The 22,752-nt window shown below is 32.0% G+C and overlaps 3 protein-coding genes across 5 annotated transcripts; 1 reads left to right on the top strand and 2 right to left on the bottom strand.

Moving 5' to 3' along the window:
- The first annotated feature begins 1,401 nt into the window (after positions 1-1,401).
- Positions 1,402-11,753, top strand: LOC110641853 (transcription factor TGA6). Of its 3 annotated transcripts, none has more exons than XM_058149182.1 (12): positions 1,402-1,614; positions 4,613-4,767; positions 5,408-5,511; positions 6,231-6,307; positions 6,407-6,604; positions 6,825-6,899; positions 6,976-7,035; positions 7,868-7,945; positions 8,064-8,115; positions 9,198-9,469; positions 10,813-11,061; positions 11,408-11,753. In XM_058149182.1, the coding sequence occupies exons 2-12, from the start codon at positions 4,727-4,729 to the stop codon at positions 11,552-11,554; spliced, it is 1,353 nt and encodes a 450-aa protein (XP_058005165.1). In that variant the 5' UTR covers positions 1,402-1,614; positions 4,613-4,726; the 3' UTR covers positions 11,555-11,753. The 3 variants fall into 3 exon arrangements, with proteins under 3 accessions (XP_058005165.1, XP_058005167.1, XP_058005166.1); XM_058149184.1 differs by having other exon boundaries at positions 4,594-4,767; XM_058149183.1 differs by having other exon boundaries at positions 4,590-4,767.
- A 1,158-nt stretch (positions 11,754-12,911) lies between these two features.
- Positions 12,912-15,406, bottom strand: LOC110641839 (NADH dehydrogenase [ubiquinone] 1 alpha subcomplex subunit 6). Its single transcript, XM_021793694.2, is given in 2 exon segments — positions 12,912-13,290; positions 14,936-15,406. Coding segments are annotated over 2 exon segments (399 nt in total). The 5' UTR covers positions 15,149-15,406; the 3' UTR covers positions 12,912-13,104.
- Positions 15,407-17,105: 1,699 nt separating this feature from the next.
- LOC110641870 (peptidyl-prolyl cis-trans isomerase CYP22) lies at positions 17,106-19,707 on the bottom strand. The gene is made up of 7 exons (XM_021793735.2): positions 19,468-19,707; positions 19,340-19,363; positions 19,159-19,246; positions 18,974-19,066; positions 18,327-18,359; positions 17,768-17,824; positions 17,106-17,440 (listed from the first exon to the last, which is right to left on the bottom strand). The coding sequence occupies exons 1-7, from the start codon at positions 19,641-19,643 to the stop codon at positions 17,330-17,332; spliced, it is 582 nt and encodes a 193-aa protein (XP_021649427.2). The 5' UTR covers positions 19,644-19,707; the 3' UTR covers positions 17,106-17,329.
- Positions 19,708-22,752: the final 3,045 nt, after the last annotated feature.

Below are 22,752 nucleotides of genomic sequence, written 5' to 3'. Positions count from 1 at the left end.
AACTTATCAAAAATATATTAATATAAGGCAAATTATTTAAATGTAACTTATATTAATATAAGGTACTTATATTGAATTAATACATATTTTTTTCTTTTCATTTAAAGATATGTCTTTCTCTTCTATGTTAACTGCAATTAGGTGAGATGACAATTTTTTTAACGATGAGTAGAATTAATAAGGATTAAAAAGCTCATAATTTAATTAATAATTTTCATACTATCGAATAGAATTGTAAAAATTTGGAAAAATGTAGAATTGGATGAAATGTTTAAAGTTAATTCAACAATAAAATGTAAATGACATGAGTTTAAATCAAAAGCAATTACATTCACGTAAGAAAACAATATAATCCATCCAAAAAGCTTTGTTTGGAAAAAAAAAAAAAACATTTATGAGGAAGAAATTTAATTCAATTGTCATATTATCATATCATTTTTATATAGTTATTACTTTTTTAAATGGTTTTTTAAATTAAAAAAATAAAAATTTTCACCTAATAAATTTCTAAATATAAGAATTAATAAAAATGAATATTAATTAAATTGAATTTTTATGAAAGGTCACCTCATTTATTAAAAAAAAAAATTCTCCACAATTTAAATTCAAAAAATTATTTTATTTTACTTGCAATTAATGCTTTATTATTTTACTTAAATTGTTTGGATGGCTGGATTTTAAGATTTCCTGCACCTACTAATGCTTTGTTTGATTTTTTTTTTAATAGCAAAAAATAAGGTTATATTCCCTTTAAATTGACGTCTATGTTTTTAATTGATATTTTTAATTTAATTTTATAAGAAGAAATTTATTATCAAATTTAATGTGATACTTAATAAAATGAATTATTAAATAATTTATTAGTATTTTTTATTACATTATTAAATATATATAATATTTAATTATCATATTAATATGAGAATTAAATTATAAATAGAGAAAGATCATTACTTTATTTAAAAATTTGAGTAGATGAAAAAGAAATTAAATAAAATTTTATATTTATTATTTTTTTTATTTGAATGGCCGTCATAAAAAATTTTTCTTTGAAATATATTAATTAAAAATTATTTTATAGCAATCTTTAGCCATAAAAATTTTAAAATAATTGAATATCTTAAAAAAAAAATTACCGGTTTTGAACGTTTTAAAAAATGGGAAAAAAATCAATTATTACAATCCTTCCTAATGCTGCGATTTCATTATAAACGTGGCAGAAGGAGAACGAGTATCGTTACTTACTGTGTTGGCCTCGACCGGAGAGAATCCAAGCTCTGTCACTGGCAAGTGGTAAAACTAAGCTGTATTTGTTACTTTGTCAGTAATTCTGACACGATTAACTGCAAAGAAATTTTTATAAAAGCAGTAAAATTTTTTATATAAAAAAGGGAGAAAACATAATTCATGTCAAAGCACTAAGCATTAAAAAATTGATTAAAAACTCATTAGCCCTTGGAAAGTGGAAGATTTTCACAGAAGAGGACATCTTTGAGATTGGAATGATCCTCGCCTCACTCTCTCTCTAATCCAATACATACAATTTTTACAGCAGAGGTGTTTCATCTTCATCTTCATCAACCATCGCCTATATCATTTTCAACTACAATTTCCCAGGTGGGTTTGGTGCAGACTATGTTATGATTTTGACTAGAACAATCACTTCATGGTATGAAGGTTTGCTGCTTGTAGCAGTAGTAGCGTGAATTTTGATCTTTATAAGCTTCGTTTTTGGTGCTTTTAGCTGGTTTTGGCTTATGGGTATTGCTTATTTGGTGGTGAAATGTTCTCTGCAAATATAGAATAATAGGTTATGCATGATGTTCGAAGGTTCTGGAATTAGGGGTTCCTGCAGTATTTAACTTGAATTTGACTTCTGGGTATCGGAGGGCTGGTGAAGATTTGTGAACTTGTCATATGTTAGGGTAGAGGAGTTTGATCTCTGCAAGCTACTCTGTTAAGGGTTTTTATCTGTTATGCGCTTCATTTTAACTTCTGCGTATTGTTGAATTGGCTTTTATATTAGCATTTTCTATAGCCTGAATTCTTGGTCTTGTAGTTTTCTTTTGAATTTTGCTCTATCATTGGGTCATTAGGTTGTTGCAAATTGCTTATTTCTTGTTGGATAGGAGTTTGCTTTTCAAAAGCCCGCATCTGGTGTTCTTTTGTCATGCCCGAGTCTGGCATCTGGATGTTGCTGGATGCGTGCCATTATTGCGACTTTGTTACCAAACTAGTTCCTTTTGATATTTGAGAATTTATTATATTGTTTTCTGTTTGGTTTTTTGCTGTTTGTCTTCTTCCCTTCCCTCTCTCTCTTCCTTTTCTTCAGCCTAGTATTATGAAAATTGACTGGGAAAACTAATCGTTTGATATCATTGGCTTCGGTAGAGACTATTTCCTTAGCCAAGTTTGTATTTGATCTGTGCAACAACTTCTACGAGTAGGTCATTCATCTCTTCTTGTTGATTTTTCCTTGAAAGTGTTGATGGCTTGGTCTTAAGTTAATATCTGAACCTGGAGTAGTAATTTTCTGGTATATCAATTGGCAGTACCTAAATGAGCCTTAGTAGCATCTGTGATCCGGATTTTCCTAGACTTCTAGAAACTTATTTTTTGGTTGGGAGGGGGGGACAGTACAAATAGCAAAGAAAGAGTCAAAAAAGGCAGTTAGTCAAGCAAGAGCACAGGCCTTTGAAAAGTTATATGAGAAACTTGGAACTAAAGAAGGGGAGAAAGATATTTATAGATTAGCAAGGAGTAGAGAAAAGAAATGTCAAGATCTCAATCAAGTTAGGTGCATTAAGGATAAAGAAGGAAAAGTGTTGGTGAAAGATGAGGACATTAAAGAAAGATGGAGAAATTATTTTAATGATATCTTTAATAATAGTCAAAATGGTAATAGCGTGGATATAGATTATAGAACAATAGAAAAGAATGTGAATTATACTAGAAGGATTAGATCTTTAGAAGTAAAGGAAGTACTTAAGAGAATGAAAGTAGGTAAAGCCTGTGGACCCGATGAAATACCAATTGAAGTGTGGAAGTATTTGAGATATATGGGAGTGGCATGGTTAACTAAATTATTTAATAAGATTCTAAACTCAATGAAAATGCCTGATGAATGGAGGAAGAGTATTTTAGTACCTATTTTTAAAAACTCACGAGCCATACTATGAAGTTGTGGGAGAGAGTTGTGGAGCATCGACTACGCCATGATACTTCTATCTCTCTCTATCAATTTGGTTTCATGCCCGATCTTTCAACTATGGAAGCGATCTTTCTCATTAGAAGCTTGATGGAGAAATATAGAGATCTGAAGAAAGATCTACACATGGTTTTTATTGATTTAGAGAAGGCTTATGATAGTGTTCCAAGAGAGGTCTTATGGAATGTGTTAGAATAAAAGAGGGTATCTATTAGGTACATACAAGTATTGAAAGATATGTATGAAGGAGCAACTATTATTGTGCGCATAGTGGGAGAGGACACAAGAGATTTTCCTATCTCAATTGGATTAAACATATACAAGAGAGTATTCCTTGGTGCATGATGTTTGCGGATGATATTGTTCTGATAGATGAGACACGAGAAGGAGTCAATAGAAAGCTAGAACTTTGGAGAGATATTCTAGAGTCAAAGGGTTTTAAGTTAAGTAGAACGAAAACAGAATACATGCATTGCAAGTTCAGTGAAGGCCAAACTGGTGATAGGGAAGGAGTTAGTTTGAATGGAGTGATACTGCCCCAAGGTAATTACTTTAAATATCTAGGTTCAGTCCTTCAAGTAGATGGGGGATGTGAGGAGGATGTTAGTCATAGGATTAAAGCTGTATGGTTGAAGTGGAGACGTGCCACGGGAGTTTTATGTGATCGTAAGATTCCCAATAAATTGAAAGGAAAATTTTACCGTACAGCCATACGACCGACTATGTTATATGGTAGTGAGTGTTGGGCACTGAAAGAATCGTATGCATCTAAGATAAGAGTTGCAGAGATGAGAATGTTAAGGTGGATGAGTGGCCATACTAAACTAGATAAAGTTCATAATGAGAGTATTAGAGAAAAGGTAGGAGTGGTGCCAATTGAAGATAAGTTGAGAGAAGGGAGATTGAGGTGGTTTGGTCATGTGAAGCGTAGACATACGGAGGCTCCAGTTAGACAAGTAGAGCACATTAGGTTAGAGGATAGAAAGAAACAAAGGGGTAGACCTAAATTGACTTGGAGGAGAGTAGTACAACATGACCTAGAAGCATTAGACATTTATGAGGATTTAACCCAAAATCGTTCAGAGTGGAGAAAGCGAATCCGTATAGCCGACCCCAAATTTTTGGGATAAAGGCTTAGTTGAGTTGAGTTGAGTTGAGTTGGTTTGGTTGGGAGAGGGGAGGGATTATTCTATGAATATGACCTTGGGAGTTCTTATGCTTGTGTTAGAACAGGCTTCAGTTCTGAGTGAATTTTGTGATTCTATGAATGGGAACTAGTTCTGGTAGATGTCAGATTTAATTAAGAGTACTAATGTCTTCTATATTTGTTTATTACTATTTCTTATCTTCTTTTATCTATCTCTTTGGTTGCTTTTGACTGAAGGAAGATAGTGATGCATCTTGCAGTTTGGTCGAGGTAGTGATTTGGGCTAATTTGCTTGAACGAGCCGAAGGAGGTGAGGATGATAGTGATGTATTGGGGGTGGAGTGGGTGAGGAAGATGAGAAGGAAGCCAACGGGATGCCGAGCTTTGATCCTCATTTACCCATTTCAAATGCACCGTAATGTCCCTCTTTGGTATTCTTGTTTCATTATTATTTGAGTTTACATTTTAAATTGCCATCTTTGATAAACTTGCATTTTTTTTTCTCTTCAATATGTTTAGCCTTTATATTTCTCTGCTCCTATATATGTGTAGAACACCTACTAAAATGGTTGCCATCAATTGCATACATTCAAGTATGTCTACTACTGTTACTAGCATCAGAGATCTTTTCTGATAGTTTGATTTTGAATTGTGAATGTCATTATAATCTAGTAGATAAGAACACACTAATTGGGAAGATTTCTTGTTCGACTGATATGTTGACAGATTAGTATATTGAATGATTACAAAAATGTGATGTATAGCCACTGGCTAGTGACAAACTAGAGTTAGGAATGCTTTCTAGCAGTTTCAATTGTTGAACTTGGTTGTGATTTTTTTCCTGTAGTTCCTTAATAGTGATCTATTGATTATGAATTAAAAAAGATTGATTTGAAGTTTGTTAAGATTCCTGGTCGATGTCCAAATTATGATGTCTCAAGGAGAAAATACCTTGGCCAGTAGAATTATGTTGTTGCTTCTGATGGAACTTGATTTGATTGTCATCTTGTAATGCATTTCTTATAAGTTATTTCTTCATAAACTCTGGTTTTCAGTGGCATAGAGGGAAGCAGAATCCACGCATATCGTGTCTCTGATTTTGGGCCATTTGAGCAATCTGTTGCATTTCGCTTAGAGGACGCCATTGACCTGAGTACAAGTAAGTATTCAGTAATCCAACTTCCAAAGGAAATTTTGATCAGACGTGGCTTATTCTTTTAATATTCTGTAACCTGAAAGATAATTAAACTAAAACTTATTTGGTGATATCATCCGGGATCTTTTATTTGTTTAAAGATTTAATAGGAATTTGTTTCACATGCTCAGAACAATCCATCAGAATATTGGTACCATGCAATGTACTTTTTGGGAAAATTGTCATCTAGACTGCATGTCTTGTTATTTTTGCTAGTTCAAAGAAAAATATTCTTTTAGTTAAAAAAAAGGATAAAATATGTAGGAATGATTTTCAGTATCAGACTTGGGTGGCATGCACTTCGCAGTATATGTGTTTGCTGCTCTAGGTTATCCACTTATCCTCCATGTTTTCATTAAATTACAATCATAGCACCCACTGCAATAGTTTGGATTGTTTGATGGAGTATTTTATCAAGAAGAGTGGTGAATAAGCTAGTATTATTATAATTATTGTAAATTCAGAAATTTACTTTAATTTGAGACCATTTTGGATGGATATTTCTGGAAGAGTAATCGAGTAATGAGTAAAAACTTGGCCTAATGAAATATATTAGTGCAAATCAAAGAGAGACTTTCTGCTTCCCAACACAATATTGTACTGCTTTTTCAAGTAGCGTTGTAAATAGATTTGAAAATTTATTTGTCTGTATCTGTGAAAGATTTTGTGACATGGAACTGCAGGTACGGTGTTCAATTCAGCAAAAGCAAGTGGCCAAGCAGTCTCTTTTGATCCCCTCCATATTGCCACTTTTGACAAGGTGAATTTCCATAATCCTATCTGATATATGATGGTTTTGCCTGTGCTAGTTGTTTCTACTAATATGTTTTTCCTGTCCTCTCTCTCTTGGTGAAAACAGTCAACTACTTCCTTTAATATTAATCCACCTGCTGCGCAAGTGGAGTCCCAGAGATTGCCATTAGAAAAGAATCAACAGTTGAACCTGGTATCCATATCTAGTGGTAATACAGAGAACTGGGGAGAGTCCAATATGGCTGATGCCAGCCCAAGGACTGATATATCAACTGATGCGGACACTGATGATAAAAATCTGGGGGTACTGTATCTTTCCTATCCTTATTTTATATATAATATATGCTAAATTCTGAGAAGTTATCAAGAATTTTCAAAATTACTCCATAGTTTTGGATTCCAATATTCATTCTCTCTTGTATTGTAAGTCGAGCTGTGACATTCTCCATTCAAATCATTGGAAAATGGATTGATGTAACAAAATTGCTGCAAATCTAAAAATTTAACACTGTGTGTTTGTGCAGTTTGATAGAGGTCTATCTATTGTTGTTGCAGCTTCAGATTCCAGCGACAGATCAAAGGATAAACTGGATCAGAAGGTAAAATATTATATGATAAAGTATGTGATAATAGTTGGCCATATTTGATGATATTTTGATTTGTTACACTTGGCAGACTCTTCGTAGACTGGCCCAAAATAGAGAAGCTGCAAGAAAAAGCCGGTTGAGAAAGAAAGTATGTCCCCCTCATCCCTTTGTTTATTCATTTTAATCTGACATTTTGCACTCATATCGTTATTGCTGTTTCATATTTCATATTTCATTTTCCATTGTTGCAATGAACACATTAACATGCATTGATATTGATTCTTACTGCTGGATGGTGAGTTTGCAATATAAATTGATAGAACCTCTTTGATTGATAAAAATAGACAAATTTAAAGGTAATGTGGGCCAGGATGAGCGCTGATGGGACTGTTTGATTGGCTCTGGCCCATTGTGGTGATATTCTGGTTGAAGGTTATTATTGTATGCAAACACCTTTATAAACAAGGAATTTAGTGCCAGGCAATTTTTTTTCCTCCAATTCTTATATTGTAATGACTCAATTTAATTGTGAAAGAAAGGCAGAATTCACTCTTGAAAACCAAAGAAATCTTTCAAAGGAATTTTACTCTTACTCATAAAGAGCAGTAATATTAATATGGAAAATTAGATAGGGAGGTCCAAAATTTTCATCACATCAATTATGACATGATTAAATTTTTGGTGTGATGGTAGAAGGCAGTGATGAAGGTGGGCACTGTTCTTTGGTTAAATTCTAGAAAGGTTAAGATATTGCCCTGGAACAGGAGATTCTATAAATGTCTTTACATGCATTCTGTTGTTGGTGTATTATAAGAGACACTAAGGTTAGGGCCCTTGGTAGAAGGGAAGTGAGTGCTGGCCTCTGTGAACTTCTAATAATTTTACATGTGTAAGATTTGGTGACAATGTACTTCTTGATGCATGCCTGCGTATTACATTGCCTCTATTGAGTTGCATTCAACCCTTGTTCCCACCCATAGGCCTATGTCCAACAACTGGAGAGTAGCCGCTTGAAGCTGACGCAACTGGAACAGGAGCTCCAGCGGGCACGCCAGCAGGTTAGCTTTGGCTAATTCTTCATCAGCTTTGCGATGCTTAAGTTTGCTAGTAAGACATTATCTTTTTGAGGTATGAGCATCTCTTTTAACTTATTTTTGTTTTATTTTTCCTGTGTAGGGAATCTTTATATCAAGCTCAGGGGACCAAGCCCATTCAATGAGTGGAAATGGTAATAAAACTTATTTCTTCCTTAAGCTAGCTCAAGTTCTTTGAGGATAAGTAGCTAATTCATTCCTCAGAAAAGTCGGTGTATTGTTTGTGAATAGTGTTGCCCTATTGTTATGAATGCCTTAGTGAAGTAACACATGCATGCTCTTAGTTCTACAGTGAGAGCCCTGCCAAGCATCTCAGTGAGATTGGGTGTGTTAGTGCTTTTAATAGCTTTGAAATTGTATTCTATACTTTAAATTACCTCTGATGTTGGTGTCAAATTCTGGGTTTCACATGTGCTCAGGCCATGCTAAGGCCTAGGTGCAAGCTGTGAACTGTATCTGTACTGGACATGCAGCAATGCATACCTTCCTCAGATCCAGAAACTAAAGGCATCCTGAATCTTAAGCATTTTCTATCACAATTATGGCATTATCTCCTTTGTCCTTTATAAACGTGATATATTAAGAGTAGGTACGATCTGGCATCATGGTAACTTTTGTTCTGATAATCAGATTGGTTAAGAATGGGTAAGTTGCAAGACCCTTTTTTTTTAATATAGAAAGAAAGAAAGAAATTGCATTAGGAGTGAAAGACAAAATGAGTTCAAAAAGGTGGGAGAAGTTTCTTCCTAAGCTAGAATAAGGAGGAAAAGAGAAGAATCAACCGTTAATTCATTTGTGTGCTTTCCAATGTTCCTGTATTTCTTTTATTGAAACCTCTTGAAATGTAACAGAAGCATAAGGCCATATTATAACCCGAAACTGTTATTCGTTACACTAATCTTTGCAGGATGCATTACATTTCTCCATGTCATTTAGGAAAATGGACTTTTGTTTTTCTTTTTTTTTTTTTTTTGTTTTTTTTCTACTACACAAGGATTCATAGATTTGCCTGAGGCATGCCACTGCTTATGTACTACAACTCCATTTCAGGTGCATTTATTTAGGCCTTGAATGTAATTTTGTGTTTCCTTATCCATAAATACTTCTGAGCAAGGCTCAAATTTGTTTCTCATTGTCTTTTGTATCAAATTCTTTGCACCTTAATGTAAGAATATAGCATGATGTAGATCATTGTTTTTGCTGCATCTTTTCACAGGGGCCATGGCATTTGATGTGGAATATGCGCGGTGGCTGGAAGAGCAAAATCGACAAATTAATGAGCTGAGATCAGCTGTCAATTCCCATGCCAGTGATGCTGAACTTCACATTATCATAGATGGTATAATGGCTCATTATGATGAAATTTTTAGGCTGAAGAGCAATGCAGCCAAGGCTGATGTTTTCCATTTGCTATCTGGCATGTGGAAGACACCTGCTGAGAGGTGTTTCTTGTGGCTTGGTGGCTTCCGTTCATCAGAGCTCCTCAAGGTGAGGTTTCTTATGCTTTAAGGGGTTTTCATAGACTAGGGTTAGTTCTAGTAATGATGGGATGATGAGAGGAAGTTTGAAATGAACTGAGATATGAATGTTAACAATAAAAGCAAAAACTCTATTTTTTTTTTAAACTTGCTATAATGCAATTCATGTTGTTGACATTAAGTTATTTGTTGCCTTCAACTTCATGAACTAAAAGCAGCAAGCCAGAAACTCCTTCTTACACAAGAACCCCCCGTGGCCCCCCCTCCCCTCCCCCCTTGCCTCATTTCCACTGTATGTGTCTGAGGGAGGGGTTGGCATTGCAAATATTTGGTAACAACCAATTGATTAGGTTATTTATCATGGGAGGTTTGGGACTGTTAATAATGAAACTCATGTTGCTAGCCACATATTGTTAGTCAAAGTTTGTTAGTTTGTGCATTATCTGCATCTTTTAATTTTTACTGTTTTACTTATTTTCTGTGTTGGTTTGGCTACGTCAGCTGCTGCACATCAAGTTTAAAGGTGAAATTCCTGTGTTTAAGCATATGCTTTACTTGTGCACTGAGCTATTTATGTGCTTAAATATAACAGAATGGCTTGCATGTATTAGGGAACCACCCCTGCCTGTCCACCCAACACTGATGGGATGAATGCCAAGAGTATTTTCAATGGACCTGTTTCATGTCTTTTGGCATGGATGTGTTTTTCTCCTTTTCTTTCATTTTCTTTTTCTTTTGGGTTGAGAACTGGAATGTATAATGGGAAGAAGTGATTAGTTATTGTATGAAATTTTCAAATCTCTGAAAAAGAAGAAAAGTGAAAGAAGGGATAAACTGAGTTTGATCCAACAAACAGGTTAAATATTTACAGGGAAGGGTTGGGGATCAGGGATCTCAAATAACTGAAGTAAGAGTAAGGTGATAGTAAGGAACACAGCCACAACTAACTGTGGGTACGGGGATGGCTCTGATGATGACATAGCTGAAATGTCAAGAAGAAACCATTCTTGTATATTCCATTGCTTTTCCTGTGTATGTATGCCTGCATATGGTGGCATGGGCATGTGAGTTTGTCTTTTATTGGTATGAAGTTTGTTTGCACCTGCTCATATATGTTCAAACTCTTGGTCATAAATTTCAGTACATACGCCAATGCTGTGCTATATCAATCTTCCTTCTGATTGTAATGATTGATTTGTGCTAAAAATAACAGATCATTTCTTAGCTTCTGTGCTCCCCACCCCATGTGGTGTCTACCCCTTGAATTTTGGGTTTTGGGGTGGAGGAATGAAAACTGCTCTACTTTTCTTTTGTTGTTACAGAACATGATAGAATTTAATGGTATGGATGCAGCTCCTTGTGAATCAATTGGAGCCTTTGACCGAGCAACAGTTGGTAGGCATAGGTAATCTGCAGCAATCTTCCCAACAGGCAGAAGATGCTTTATCTCAAGGAATGGAGGCGTTGCAGCAGTCCCTGGCTGAGACATTGTCTAGTGGATCTCTTGGTTCGTCCAGTTCATCTGGAAATGTGGCAAATTACATGGGTCAGATGGCCATGGCCATGGGCAAGCTAGGGACCCTTGAGGGGTTCATTCGCCAGGTAATTGTTTGTAATGCCACTCGTGTACATTTTTCAGTAATATGAATATGCATCACCTCTAAAATCCATTTTAGCATTAACAGTTTTAACAATTTTAAATCTCTGGGAATAAAAATTAGCATTCCCGGATTGATATTGATTTAGGAACTTTAGGATTTGATATTTGAACTTTATAAATAACTTATCTTCCAGCAATCTAGTTCGTAAGATCTCACTAGTATTCTATACAAGCAATATGCGAAATATTGAATATCCTTGAATATGTTCCTTTCATTGGGTCTTGTGTTTTCTCTTGCCTCTGTGTCTCAAAAGAATCTGTTTTCTTTTGATGGATTTTAAACATCAGGCTGACAATTTGCGGCAGCAAACACTACAACAGATGCACCGAATATTGACGACCCGCCAGTCAGGTCGTGCCCTTCTTGCCATCCATGACTACTTTTCCAGATTACGTGCTCTTAGTTCTCTTTGGCTTGCAAGACCACGAGAGTGAACCATGTGGTGTATATTTGTGGGAAAATCTGAGCATATTCCAGATCCAGCAATCATACATGGTTTCTAGTGTTTTTATATTTTTTTTTCCCCTACATTTCTCAATTCTCATCATGTAGTTTCAGATGTGTATCACGGAACTAATCTTACAGTCAGAATTTTACTACTTCAGAAACATATATGTCAATGTTAATTATTCATATCCTCATCTTTTCATGGTGTCCACTTTGTAATGGGAATTTGGAAATTGGTTGCCCTTGTAATTGACTTTTTTTTTTTTTAATGAATTTGAAAGTGGGGACACAAACCAAAATGAATTATTCGTTATTTGCTTTTTTTTTTGTCAATTTATTTTGATTTGGTTTATAAATTAATTAAAGTAGAAAGTTATAAGTAATTTAATATTTGATTTGATTTATAAATTAAAAAAAATATTTAAAATAAATTAAAAATCATAAATAAGTTTATTTATTTATCTTAAAATTGCTATTTGGCAAAGTAAAAAATTATATTATCTTAATAAATTTTTAAAAATGTTAATACTATTTTTTTTAATAATTATAATATTCAATTATATATTTTCTTTAATCATTTTAATAAATTGTGTTACTTTTAAATGTTTTTTAATCAAATATTTTATTTCAAGGAAAGGATTTTTTTTTTATTTTAAGTAAAGGTAATATTTTAAGAGTTCTCAAAACCTCTGAAAATCACACTTTTTCAACCTATTAAAATGGCAGGCTAGAGAGATTTTGATAATTACCTTCACTTTCTTTATTTCACTCTACTTTTACTTACCTTATTATACCTTGTTTAAAAAAAAAAAAAACCTTTATACACTTTATTCAAATATACCATTAAATTATTTAAAATTACTTCTACATATCTTATTTTATCTTACTTTAAAAAAAATTTTATATACTATCCAAATATACCATTAAACTATTTAAAAATTAATTTAAAATAATTTTACTAAATAATTAATACTTTAAATTAAAAATATATTTTAAATAAAAAAAAAAAGTTAAAAGTAAGTTGGTCAATCTACTTTTTAGCCTACACAATGGAACGAAAGTGCTACAATAATTAGTAAAAATTTAAAAAACAATTTAATTTCCCTTTTAGGTGCCTTTTTTCACAATGGGAGCACCCGAGCAGTCCAGTAGCTTTTTATCTGTTGATTCGTCTTTAGCCATGGGGAATACCATCTACACAAAGCTAAGTCTTTCAGTTCGCTTGTTCTTTTCATGATCAAGAGTTTACAGAAAACCAACAGTTACCATCATCTTTGTGTATGAACATGGGCCATCAAAATAATCACACGACAATAACAAATAACATTACAGAACACTCGAGACTTCTTCCACCAAAATAAAAGACCCATTTCTTGATTTATGAAATCTAACAGGAAATCATAAATGAGAAAGTGATAACTTGGTTCGAGCCAAGTGGCTTCATCCATCAGAAGATTCACAGATAGTAGTTTATTATATCTGGGAAATCTAAACTCAAAAGGGAAACTTGAGAGGTACATCCACAAAACATTGAAGTTCAAAAGTAGTTGCTCTTGTAGAAGTTCTTGAGGAAATCAGAGATGCCTTGATCCTTGGTATCCAAATCCTGCACAAGACCTTATTGACCCACTACATATTGGCCAATAACATGATGACGCTGCTTTGCATGCTCTGTAATGTTACTCAGCTCTTCCATTCCTTTGAAGAGAAGCAAATCAATTACCTGCAGTTTTACTACTATTAGAAAGATAAAGAACAAGATTTTCAAGCCACCAGATTACTCAAAAAATGGGAATGAGAAGTGAAACCTATGAAATTAGCATGGAAACATTTCTTATGCTCCCAAAGTTTGAAGAGGACAAGCAAGAAGAATTGATTTTACCCTCCTTTGCAAGGAAATAACTCCATATATGTTGGATTTACAATTTCACATGGAAAATTGGAATAGCCATTGATGGATAAGATCAAATTTGTGAATATGATAATTAAGAGAGTCAATATTGCCTGAATCCAGGAAACAAAGCAGGCAAGAGAAGGGCAACAATTGATCTCGTAATTTTGGTGTGCTAACTAATTTTCAATTTTGCAATGTAAAAATCATTTAACTTTAGTTTTGTAAATAAGGCTACTAAGAATATTTTCTGGAAGCTATTTGATTTTTCAGTACAAAAAAAAATCTTTTGTACCAACTAATAAAATTAAAGCGTTATTTAGTTACCATGTTGAAATTAAGTGATGACGGATCATCTGTGAAATTTAACCCACAAAAGCAGACAGGGACATTGAGAATGTAGGATAAATATGGCATAAAAGGATCAACAAGATCAGAAATGGAATTGGGGATTATTATTGACAAACGCTAATATAATGGGGCCATGGTTGATGTTGGTTCTTATGTCCAACCAGTAGGATTGGATTAGGGTATTAACAAAAATTTGGGGAATTATTCTCAGTTGTCTAGAAGCTTTAAGTGGCAGCCGCACAGAATTGATTGAATAATGTTGTCAGAGTTGTTGCTTTGGTGGACAAGTGGAGGTTTCTTGCATCCAAAATAAGTTAGTACTTAATTTTCATTTAAGATTTCATTTGCTGCAGCTGTTTCACAGCCTATCAATCAAAAGAACATTTGCTGTTCTCTTATAACACTAAAAGGAATTTGTTACAAGTCATTGGTATTTTCTCCTCAATCTGATCAATTTTCCATGTGGTTACGCATTTAGGCTTCAATACAATTCCGCTAGTTCATTACAACAAAGAAATTATCCAAATGGTTCAAATTCCTGTGTTATCATTTATCAGTGTTTTGACATTAAGTCAGAAATGTTCTTGGGCACATAAACAGAAAATGTTGAATCCTCTAACCTGTCCTATATCAAAATTACTTATGACCCAACTCATTAAATGGCAGAAAGCCAACCTCCGTTTGAATGTTAGTAAGATTGAGATGGATACTGCCACTAAGATCGCTTTCATATATTTTTCTTGATCATTCTAATTTCCACAGATGCTAAATTGTGCTTCAGCATGATAAAAGGAATCCTGACAAATGACAACTTGTAATGCAACTCCAATACTACCCAGTCTACAGTTGGTACACCAAAAAACACGAAAAAGAAATCCAATCAACCATTTCAGTCAGTATCCATGTATTTCAAACTCTCCTATCTAAATGCGAAGTTCAAACCTTTGCCGAGAAGGTGAGCCTATCACTTAAGTAAATTTCATAGATAAATTACCAAATAAAAATTTTCTGAAATGAAAGGGAACCAAAATCAATAAAAATTTCAAAATCAGATCTAATTGTTGAAAAATGAAGCAACAAGACAAGCACAGAAGCATCAGTGTGTACATAGAGAGAGAGAGAGGACCTTGGAATTGGTGATACTAGAGTTCTTGTGGATCTCAGAGGCGATGGTGGAGCGGAGCTGGGACACTGTGACGACGTCCTGTAGGTTGTAGATGTCCATGATTTGGGGAATGGATCTGCAGGCCGTTCTGAAGAAATCGAAGACCCGAGCCCTTGCCTCTTCCAGACTCGCCGAGTTCGCCGGCACCTTCACGCTCCTCAACTTAAACGACATCTCTTCCTCCTTCACTCGCCAAATTCAATCAGATGACTCGGCCCTCACTTGATGAGAATCGATGGTGAGCTCTATGGTGTTTTCAGTGAAGAGACTAATCCAAACAACCAATAACAGGAACAGGGCTAAAGACCAAAGAGCTTGGGTTGCCAGCCAGAATCAGGATACTACGGGGGTGTTGGTTTAGCTTTTGGGTTGAGCTGATAGCCGCCGATAGACACTCAAAACAAACAGTTAAATTATGATGTTTATTAAGTTTTAAAAAATAGAGAAGTTGGTAGTTGGTGGGCAATTATATCATGCATTAGTTATATTTTTATTATATTATTTTTTTATTTAATTTAAAAATTAATATTATTAATATTTTTATTTTTTTATTTATAATTTTAATATTTTAATTAATGTATTTTAATTTTATTAAAATATTTTTTATTAATAACATAAAATATAAAATATTTATTTATATCTAAAAACTTAAAATTAATTATAAATTTTTTTATTAACAATAATAATTATTTTATTATTTTATCTATATTTTTAAAATTATTTAATTATCTTAAAAATAATTATTTTCTTATTTCAATAATAAAATAAATAATATAATATAAAAGATTAATAATTATATATTTATTTAAATAATATAATATATTAATTTAATAATTATATATTTAATTTAATAATAAAATAAATAATATAATGTAATAAATTTATAATTTTATATTTATTTAAATAATAAAATAAATTATATGATATATACTCTTATTAGTCATTTCACATATTATGATAAATATAATTTTATCAAACACTTAATATAAAGCATTATCATCATTATCGATTATCCGCTAATGATAATAGCTATCAGACTATCGATTGTATTCAACAGTTAATCCAAACAGGCTCTACGTCGGTTTATAAAATAATTGTTTTGCACTTTGAATGATAAATGTGGCGTTTTAGCAACCGGCAGGGTTTCAGTTCTCTTTTGAAATTTATTTAGTAATTGAAATCAAATTGAAATTTTAAAATTTTAATATAATTTTTATTGGCTTTTTTATTATTTTAGTTTCAGTTTAATATAATTTTTTAATTTTGATTCAGTTTAGTAAAATTTTAATTTAGTTTTTGATTTTTAAAATAATTTTATATAATTATATCTTTAAAAAGTCATACTTAAATTAGCATTTAAATTTTAAATTGAGTTATTAATATATAATATATCATATAATATATCTTTTAACTATACCTAAATTATATAATTTTTAATTATAAGGTGTATATATAACTTATTATTAAATATATTATATAATATAGTATTATATAATATAGTAGTATATAATATTTAACTATAAGATATAAATATAATTAAGAATTTATATATATATATATATATATAAAATAATAGTATATTTATAATTAAGAATGATAAAGTAATTTAACGTATTTATAACTAAAATTATTAAAAAAATATAGAAAAATAAAATATAATATTAAATTATATTTAATTCATAATTATATATACATACATAAGTATATATAATTATATTGAAAGTATATAATATATAAAAAAAATACAGAAAAGCATATATATAAATTCGGTTCTCGATTTGATAACGATTCGGTACAATTCCAATTCAGTTTCGGTACGATTCTGGTTCGATTTTTAGTGAAGAACCAAAATCGAACTAAAGTATCAAAATAAATTCGATTCAATATGATTCTTGTCAGTTCAATATGATTTTTTTTGTTCGGTTCGGCTCCCCAAGAACCATGCACGGGCATAGCAGCCAGTTATTGAGTCGGATCGAATTACAAGAAGCCGCTTTTAATTTCAATTTTTTTTTTCAATTTTTAATTCAATCTAATTTCAATTATTAATCATTTTTTTAATTCAAAACAAATCGAATCTTTAATTTCAGTAATTAATCTCACAAGACTCTAAAATGAAATGTCCATGTGGTTTAAGCAAGCAAATCATTTTAATACTTTATAAACTGTTCATAAAGCAATGTAAACTTTCACATTGCCATCACATGCAAGGTATTTTGGTCCTGCCAACATTTTGAGAATGAATATTCCCCACTAAAAGGATCAACAATGTAAGCAAAAGATGATGTTGATCTAACAGAGCTTATACAAGTGTTTGCAATAAATCTTGGAAAGCTCTGCTCTTCAATTTTACTTCTACATTTCCCCACATTCAGCAATAATACATGCCAATTTAGGCCGGTTGTTGGGTCCAGTAGCCACATTCTCAATCTTCCGGACGACCAGAAGACCATCCCCAAGCACCCTCTACCGAAAAAAAAAAAAGTTAGGAGAATCCAAGTTAACATATGCATTTGGAAGAGATCATTTTTATGATTTGTCCTTGGGAAGATAAAAAAAAAAACATCTATGAATTTAACCATCCAACCCAAGCTGAAATAATATGAACTATTGAGTTGGTTGTTTTGCTTAGTTACAAGAAGTTAGGTTATGGTTGGTTATTTTTGAAATAATTGATATCAAATATTTAGATGTTAATTGAACCCAGCACAAGGAATACTAAAGTGAAATATTAGACAAGCAAACAGGAGCTAAATAGATATTAGTATTTTACAAAAGAATTAGAGAACATACCCCAAACACAACATGCTTATTGTCGAGCCAGTCACATTTTGCACAAGTGATAAAGAACTGCAGCAAATGAAGGTTCAAATCAACTCCAACTTTAATTTATGTCAAGTTAGAAACACCAAAATATATCACAAATTCTCAACCAGCTAGTAAGTAATTTAGAGAATTATCAGGGCTCAAGAGGTAGAATAACAACATGAGGACAGTCAAATTCCAAGTTTAACATCTCATGCACAACTGTTCTTCTACCTACCTAAAAAGGGAGCAAATGAAAGGGAAATAAAGAGGAAAAAGCTGGCCAGTGGCAACTTTATTGGATTGGTTCAAGTAAGCAGCTAATATAGTGGAGGATCAATACTGTTATTTTTTAATAAAAATTATATATATTTAAATACACAATGTGTATATCATGATCTCCAGTTTATAAGATTGAAATGGGGACTGCTATCCCTTGAAGGCTTTTGACCCTTGCCCATGCATACAATATATATGTTACTTCTAATTATCTAACACAAAATGCAGTAGGATGTGTGCCTGTGTGAACAGAAGAGAAAGGGAGAACCTGACAGCCATTTGTGTTTGCTCCACTATTTGCCTGCAACAGAAGAAAGTTACATATTCAACAAAGTTGATGTAAGGATAGTCCTTAGTATCAAAATCAAGATTATCATAAAATCAATATATGTAGACAACTGCTAAAAATATTTAAGGTTTTGTATAAAGAAAAATTAGGGCTTTCACTTGAAATCAAACGGGTTTAAAGGAAAGATGTGGTACTTCTAACAAATGAATAAAACCCTGACAAATTTGGTCACAAAACTTCTACCTATCATGCAAATTAAGTACAAGTTTAGTGAATTTAATCTTTTGAGTTGTATAACCAAGCTGGAAACTACAAACTCTTACCAAGCACATAGATACTTCTTTATCCTACTAAGTTTTCTACAATAAACCTCTAAAAATATTTTAAAAAAAGGGGTAATCTTAAGAGATTTTTATCTTAGGAAATGCCTCCGGATCATTACATTGACAGACCTATTAACAGTCACTTTGTGCAAAATTTAGAAACTAAACATAAAATGCATATGGAAAAGCAAAATAAGATGCAAATGATACATAAAGAAAAATCTTCTAACAGTAACTAAAATACACGATCACTCAATACTAAAAGCAACATGACATATATTCGGTAGAAAAGGAGATGCACACCATTGACAGTAGACCAGGACCAGTATGTTTGGCAACAAAATTTTCATCCTCAAACTTGTGTCCATATATCGAAACACATCCACTACCATCACCCTGCAAAGAAAAATTTCCATAATAAGCATTTCTGTATAACTTAGAGAACTTGTATATACATATATATATATATATCAACTGAGTGTAGCAACCTTGAGAAAATCACCGGCTTGAATCATGAAATCCTTAATCACCCTATGGAACTGGCACCCTTTATAACCTACAGGCAATCCTGCTTTTCTGTATAAATCAAATGAATGTGCCAATTGATGAGCAACTAAATCTAGCAGACAATAGAGCATCATAATAAACAATATTGAAAATTCTATGTACCTGTACTCGCCGGTGCAAAACTGCCTGCCATAACAAGCAAGGAGAAAAAAAATTAACTTCAGGAATCAAGCCAAAGCAAGAAAATTTAATATAAGTGAAGGGAATATCGGAGTTGAGGATTACAGAACCTGAAATTTTCGGCGGTTTTGGGGGCAATATCAGCGAAGAGTTCCATCTTGATGCGACCAGCAGGGATGGTGCCGATGGTAATATCGAAGAAAACAATTGGGTTTTTAGGGTTTGGAGGCCTCACATGCCACTCCACGTTCCCTGTACCAATAGCTGCGTTGCCTCCCGAAGCCATGAGAATCAGAGTCACAGAGTATCTGCTTACCTTTTGCCTAGCTTCTCTGCGTTTTAACAAAGGTTTTGGGGGTTTCCTGACTTGAATAACTAGGCCGCGGTCCGGTTCGAACCCAAAACTGAACCTGTCTAACTCAATGGAAATCAATCCTAATTGAACCATTTTCTTTACTTCTTGAAGACTTGAACCGAATCAAAACTTGGTTGTCTGCCTTAAGTCCGAATCGGCATTTTTCTTTAAAAACAATGTAAAAAAAAAATAAGTGATTGAATTAGATAAAAATCAAATTGAAATTAATTAAATTAAAATCAAGACTAAAGAACCTTGAAGTCAAATCAAAACCGGACACAACCATGAGCACCCCTATGTGTGTCCAAGTAGAGGTAAATGGTGAGAATCAATCTGATCAATTTGATCTGAAAACCGAATAAATTAAAATTTTTAGTAGACTAAATTGAATTATGAAGAAATTATGAAGAAAATCAAATAAACCATGGCCACCCCTATTTGTGTCCAAGTAGAGGTAAGTATCAATCTGATCAAATTGATTTGAAAACTGAATAAACCAAAATTTTTAGCAGACTAAATTAAATTAGGAAGAAAATCATTTCAAATTGAATAAATTGAAAATTTTAACAAACCGAACCGAATGAACCTCAGTTCAGTTGAACTTATTGATTTGAATTTCATATGGATTTATATTTTTTTTAAAAATTATTTTAAACTCATTTTAAATTTAATTTTAGTTATATTTTAACTCTAATTTGAAACTTAATAATAATTAATAATTAAAAAAATAAGATATTTAGTTGAATTCAATTCTATTGATATTAAAAAAAATCAAATCAAATAAATTAAATTTTTTAAAATAAAAATTAAATCAAATCAAATAACTTTAAAAAAATTCAAAAATAATCTGTTGAAATAAAGGAAAAACAAAATTTTCAACTTCTTACTTAGAAATCTAAATTGTAATGATAATAAGGATTAAATCAAATCAATCATAATTTTTTTTTTATTCCTTTCTTCACAATTGGTCCTTGCTTTTTTAAAGGACAAAGAAAGAAGAAAATGTTAAAATACATAGGCAATAACAGTATATAAATTACAAAACCTATTCATGGAGATGGAGAAAGTGAACAATGAAATACACTGAGGAAAATGGAAAAGAATAGAATTGAAACGTTATGGACACAATTGAATTGCTACAGATACAACAAATAAATTCTCAACAAAGACAGGCTCACCACTATACTGAGAACTTGGGTATTTTGAACTGTTTCTTGAGGAACTGGGACGCCTCTGAGTCACTCCTATGGCACCTCTGAGTCACTCCTATGGCATAATATTCTCAATAAAGTCTTGAGTATCACCACCTATTTTGTCTCCACCGCTCAGCCTTTCCACCCCACTTGTAGATTTCAGGTCATCAATCAATTCTTGAGTCTGCAAGCCAAGTGCAAATTGGAAATCTTCAACTTCGTAAATGTGGAGCTGAATGTGTCTGATCTAATTAAGGCCAAATTAATATGTGCAAAAGAAAGGTTGACTGAGAGAAACAAATTAGTCCCCAGCTCTCTTTTCAAGTAGAAACAAATTAGTCTCCAATATATATATATAGTTTAGTGGATCATATTTTACATTTTTGTAGCAGCTAATTCCTATAGTTTAATATTTGTAATAATTATTCTCTGAAATTGAGTTGAATTATGATTGATTAATAGTAAATTTTGGTGAATGATTATTATTGATATAATATGTTTTAAAATTCAAGATAGTCGTAAGAAAACTTAATATATGATTCAGATTTTCATAGTCAAACACATGATATTCAGATAAAATAAAGATATTCAGAAAATATAAGAATGTTCAAATAAGATAAAGATGCTCAAAAAAATATTTATGCTCGGATAAAGAGTGTCCAAATAGAACATAGGATAATCAGGTAAGATAAAGAGTGTTCGGACGAAATATAAAATGATCGAGTAAAGTCAGATTGCTCGGATAAAACGAATCCGCTCTATTGCTATCAAACATATAGTTACATAATAAGTATCATTCTCATGATATGCGAAGAAAATCAATTGGGTATGAACTAATAAAATCAAGATTGTGATGAAAAAGTGTCATCTCTAATCATATAAATATGGTCCATGATGCCAATCAAGATACACAATTCTATTATATGATTACTTTTCAGTATTTACTAGTATTTAAAATTTAAATATTTAAATTTTTATAATTTAAATATGTAAAATTAAATTTCAAATTATTTTTAATTATCTCTTACTAATATATTTACATATTGTCTATCTTAATAACATATTAAATAATAATATAAAATTAAAATTATTTTAATTATCTCTAACTAAATATATAATATTTTTGTCAATAACAAATTAAATAGTAACATCAAACACATCCCTATTATATTTCTAAGTCCTATATTTTTTCATAGAAAAAATTTTCAATAAATCCTAAGAAAAATATGTGAAGAGTAAATAAATATTTTCAACGTAATTAAAATAAAATTTTCATAGTCAAACTTTATAATTTTTTATTATTCAAGAAAAAATAATTTTTTTTAAATTTTTAAAAATTTTAAGAATAAAACCTCCTCAACCCATATTCAGTAGATTAAAAATAAAAATTTTGATATTTTTTAATGAAAATTTTAGAAAATATCAAAAAGTTACCAATTACTCCATAAAATTAAAAAAAAAAAACTCATTATTTTGTAAAACCTCCTCCGTATACTAAACTAGCATTAAAAAAATCTGAAATATAACAAATCCAACGGAGTAATCACCACAATCTCAATCCTAAGGACATGATCAAGCATAGGATAAAAAGTCAAAAATCCAACGGCCAAGAACCCTTTAACTCCGATATTTTTTCGTGTTTTATACTCCATGTACACACAAGAAAATATCTAATCCCTCTGCGCCCACAATAGAGACATTGTTAAACCACCCTATGTTGGACACGCGTCTTACGATTATCTTCCCGAAATCTTACTGTCCTCGCTTGCCATCCAACCACCAATTATTTTCTTCTGCCAAGTAATGCATGCATAAGAAAATCCCACAAATTTTATATTTTAATTCAC

The sequence above is a fragment of the Hevea brasiliensis genome, chromosome 6, assembly GCF_030052815.1.
Source record: "Hevea brasiliensis isolate MT/VB/25A 57/8 chromosome 6, ASM3005281v1, whole genome shotgun sequence".
In the NCBI taxonomy this organism is placed as follows: domain Eukaryota; kingdom Viridiplantae; phylum Streptophyta; class Magnoliopsida; order Malpighiales; family Euphorbiaceae; genus Hevea; species Hevea brasiliensis.
The sequence above is the reverse complement of the archived record's forward strand: the minus strand, read 5'-3'. Positions and strand labels throughout refer to the sequence as shown.